The following is a 4834-nucleotide window of genomic DNA, read 5'->3' as shown; positions in this document are numbered from 1 at the left end:
TCCATTGTTATCAGACTGGTCTGGTTTCTGTTTCCAATCAATGCCGTGGATTGGTGCAGTAGAAGTATAAGAAACAGCAACCAATCTAAAGTACTTTTAACCCATCACACCACAGCTTTTTCAGAAGTAGGCCATTCATGTACATAACATGGAGACCTCGTTAGGCCTACCTGGTACCTGCACAGTGCATGTGTACTTCCAAATTTCAGTTCCCCAGTTTTTGGAACTTCTTTCACTGAAGAAATAGAATGGTATAATGCATTTGCCTTTAACTCTAATGTTTTATTTCTGCTCTATGCAGCTATTGTTAGTCATGCCAGTGGGAGAAAGAGAAAGCTAGGGGTGGCTCGACTTCCAGAACTGCAAGGCACATTGCAGGGTTGGTGCCTAGCAGTTCAGGAAGTAGTGGCTCGACTCCCAGAACTGCAAGACACATCACAGGGTTGGTGCCTAGCAGTTCAGGAAGTAGTACTTGTATGCCTAACGTCTGTGACCGTATTGTCGCCAGGTCCCTAATTTCGCCACTAGTGGTTTTCACAGTAAGTGGTGAAATAAGGGACCTAGCGAGTACTATACCCAGGTATACCAGTACCGTCATTAACATTACACTGTCTGAAATTACAGTTCAATCACACTGAATTTCCAGCCATGATCTTCAGTTTTCCTCATTGGCTGTTCTAGTATGGCCATGACTTCTATAGTTCTAGGAAATGACTTCAGTTTCAATTCTTGTTTCCAGTAGGAAGTAAGGATGATTTGTGATACCAGCGCTGTACCTGCTACCGTAAATGGACAACAAAAAGGAAACAAGTTCTGATGAGACCCTGACTGCTGAGGTAGCACCAATTGCCATTACACACATTACAGTGCTGGCAAAATGCCAATAGAGGAATTAGCCCTGGCCAGAGCTAATCGGAATGAGGCCGAGGATGACAACTCTCTGAAAGTAATTTCTTTTTTTCTCTCACTTGGAGATAAAGAAATCTGTCTCTGGTTTTCCCAGAATAAAACTAAATCCCATCTCACGAATCGCAGAATTTTGTACCCTCCGCCCTCAATTAGAAAGGATTCAAGTATTTCAGTACATTCGAGGAATTTACAGTAAAATAAATAGGAGTTAATTTGTTGAACTGTGAAAAATACAGCGACAGTGTAATATGTTCATTTTTGACATTGGTGTAGGACCTCTTTCACATACCACTTTTGCAATGACATTCCTAAAAACATTGAATCTTTAAGTGCCCAATCTACATAGCAGGTGTACTATACACTTCAAGCAAAAATTTAACGGTCACATGGCACATACATGTGTATATAACATGTTGGCATTGTACAGTACAGACACAGTGCACATACATCAGTGTACATGTATGCAGTCCTGATTAAATCGAAGTACATGCACCCTTATGTATAGATTAGTTATCTTCAACAACCCCAATTTATTTTGGATGGGGCCTTCCGAAGTTTTTGCTGCGATTTGCCTTATCGCTTTTGTACCCATTAGTCAGGTTTTAAGTAAGCTGTCCGTTTGGGCAGCGACTTACTTTTCGCATATATATGCTTAGCCTCTCTGAGTTACAATACCATGGCCGTTTTCCAATACTCAACTTTGGCTCCGTCTCAGGCTTCAACTGTTTTTTTTACTTCCTGACTTTGAGGTTGAAAGTGCAATAGTAAGTCTGATAGTGCCACAAAACATCAAGTGAGATGCAAAAGAGCCAAACATTACAGTATTTCAGTTTAAGTTTAACACTTCAGGCCCACAATCGAGGATTGCTTTCCTACCCGAAGCCTGAGATGGAGACGAAGTTGAGCATTGGAAAATGGCCCATGTACATGTTCATAAGTACAATGCATTGTAACAAAACTCTGCATGTTTATAACAGGTCCTGCTCATGACTACGACCCTCAAGATGATTCAACCAGCAAGTCACATGAATCACTGGATCCCTACCACTCTCTGACGCGATGGCACTTCACCTCAGAGATCTTCAAGATTGAAATTCAGAGCCCCCCAGGCATTTTGGATTCGCAGTAAGTTCCCCTCAAGATATTGACACTTTTTATAAGAATCTTGAAAAGTATGACTGCAGATGAATTCAGTGACATTTCACTAGTAATTCTGGACAGCCTCTTTTTACAGTAGAAAACAGTGAGTTGTGTCCAGTGGTTGTCATGTAAACAGCGGCTGTGCACAATAGTTATCACAATGCATACTGCCATAGGCGGGGCGGCCTCTAGAAATGACCAGTCATAACATTACCATGATCACCAAATTTATCAGAACTTTTCCCCCTAATAACACACAGCCAGTTGGTTACACACTGATCCCGACCTCAATCAGTAATTCCAATGCTGGTTTGCTCCATCCATTTGGCGGGGTCTGTAATGTCAGTGAACCAAAAAGTTTGCCTGTTGACAGTCCACAAGCTCCTGCAATTGAGTGCATGGTCAGTCCGTAACTTGGTGACATTCAATTGATTGTGGTGTTCCCTGCATCACACAAACACCGTCATTTTGATTACATAACACTCATTCGCAATAAGCATTATCAAATTTTCAAACAAGGTGAAACAAATATTTGAAAAATTTGTTTCCTGCAAACAATATAGATTGCGAATGAGACTTTGTGGACTATTTATCCCATAATGCACTACAAAAACCTCTCCATGACAACCTGTTGGTGAATCACCCCTATTGACTCTCCACACTGCTCCCCTTACCTTGTACTACTGAGTGCCCAAAGCACATTGTTCTTGCCAACTTTCAAACAATTGATTCCCTCAAAGTCCCTTCTGGTTCTGGATGCATACACTGCTCCCTCTGTCCTGACAACTCAGTGTCAGTCAACGCAGGACATTGTTCCTGAGTACTTGCTAGTGCCTGCTGGCTGTCTGCTGGTTCTGCATGTACACACTGCTCCCTCTGTTCTGACAACTCAGTGTCAGTCAACCCAGGACATTGTTCCTGAGTACTTGCTAGTGCCTGCTGGCTGTCTGCTGGTTCTGCATGTACACACGGTTCCCCTTGTGCTGACAACTCAGTGTCAGTCAACCCAGGACATTGTTCCTGAGTACTTGCTAGTGCCTGCTGGCTGTCTGCTGGTTCTGCATGTACACGCTGTTCCCCTTGTGCTGACAACTCAGTGTCAGTCAACCCAGGACATTGTTCCTGAGTACTTGCTAGTGACTGCTGGCTGTCTGCTGGTTCTGCATGTACTAGAGAGTTCTGTTGTTTGTGCATGGATGCCTTGCTGCTACTTGGCCTGGAACATTGTTGTTGACAGCTGTGCAGTGGCAGCTGAGTCTGTGTGTGTGCAAGGCCTTGGTTTGGTGGCCTGCTGCTGTTTAGCCTGACAGCATGGTGCTGTTGGTCATTTTGTGGATTTGGAATCACATGAAGCTCAACCTGTTCCCATGGCTGTGATGGTTGGCTGGGATTCTGTCTTGGGTAGCAAGGACAGCACAGTTTGAAGAATGAGAAAGCCTGGACCACAGCTTTACGATAGTCAGAATTTGTGGCGCTGTAGACTAGCGGATCAATGGAGCAGTTGATGAGCTGCAAGATTCTTTTACATGCAATCAGAAGTATTAGTTTTTTGCCAAATACAAATGCAACAGTCTGGGCAAGCGAAGTATAATTTCTTGCCACGATGGAAAGTATTGCAACAGCACTGTCCAATGAGTACAGTATGAAGAAAACTGCAGTATTGATAACAACCATCCACAGGACCTTCCTTCCTTGCTTGGGACAGTTCGGTAGTCTGGGTTTGGGACTGTAGATTTTCACTACTACATAGATATATAAGGCAAGAGTTACTATAAAAGAGAAAATGTTTACAATGTGAGCAGCCCAAAAAATCAGTTGAGAAAAGACAGACTCTGATATTGGTAAGAATACCAAAGTCACACCAATGATGATTACTGGCAGCCAGAGTCCTGCTGATATCTTTGCTGCTCGTGATTTAGAAGCTTTCTCTCTGAAAGTCAGTGGATGGTGCACTGCAGAGAATCTCTCAGCTGCTATGGTAACCACGAAGAAAGTAGAAGCAGTTTGGGGTATCCATTTGGAACCTAAAAGAGCATATTGCACAAAGATGTCACGCTTGATCGGTGAAAACAGTGAAACAAGAAATTCATGTAGGAGGTACAGTGAGTCAGCCACTGCCAGATTGGATAAGTAGACATTGATGATTGTATGCATGGACTTCACTCGGATGACTGTGAAGAGAAAGACTATGTTCAAGAGGAGACCGATCGGTGCAATGATTTGAACACTTAGCCAGGTGTTTTGGAGAGTAGTGGTCACGATGCTATTAAAATGCTCAATATGGGTTTCCCTAGCAGTCATTTTTTATTGTTTCAGCGCATGTAGCAATTGATTTCCACTTCCAACATGTCAGATACTTCAGAGTGTAGTCTGCCCTGTGTACGTTATTAAATTATACGGTTGCCTTCATTCGTACATTGATGTACATTTCTTTGTGAGCCTGTTTGATTCACACATGCCCAGATCGCGATCAGTGATCCAACGTTGGTTCACTGACACCAGGACTCACGTAATAGCTGGAGTGAACCAGTGTTGGGTTTATGATCAAGATCCGGAGCCGCATGAAACAAAGAGGGCCATAGACCTTGAGAAATTTGAAAATGAAAGGGAAAGCTAACTTCATACATGTTTTAAATTCCTTCCAACTGGGAAAGATCAGAAAGAGTATGTCCGTGATACACAAGGAAAAGCAAGATTACAGTAAGTGTGCATATTCATTAATACTTGTAGTTTGGTGTAGCTTTGTTCGTTCATGTGTCACAAGATAAAAAGTAAAAGTAGCATC

The 4834-nt window shown here is 42.7% G+C and overlaps 1 protein-coding gene across 3 annotated transcripts in view; it reads left to right on the top strand.

The window, feature by feature from the left end:
* The first annotated feature begins 594 nt into the window (after positions 1–594).
* LOC110987036 (uncharacterized) overlaps positions 595–4834 on the top strand; it is a 22835-nt gene continuing 18595 nt past the window's right edge. For 2 of the 3 annotated variants that reach the window (XM_087140913.1, XM_087140912.1), the window contains exons 1-2: positions 595–946; positions 1887–2034. Coding sequence is in view for 1 of the 3 variants with exons in the window: in XM_087140911.1 (XP_086997037.1) it covers positions 1874–2034 (161 nt within the window). In the remaining 2 variants the exon portion in view is untranslated. Of the gene's footprint in view, positions 2035–4834 lie in introns of all 3 variants that reach the window. The other variant, XM_087140911.1, reaches the window with a different exon arrangement.

Source organism: Acanthaster planci, linkage group LG09 (assembly GCF_054643075.1).
Source record: "Acanthaster planci isolate LZ-2023a linkage group LG09, COTS_SCS, whole genome shotgun sequence".
NCBI lineage: Eukaryota > Metazoa > Echinodermata > Asteroidea > Valvatida > Acanthasteridae > Acanthaster > Acanthaster planci.
Note: the sequence above shows the minus strand (reverse complement) of the source record. Positions and strands in the feature narration are given on the sequence as shown.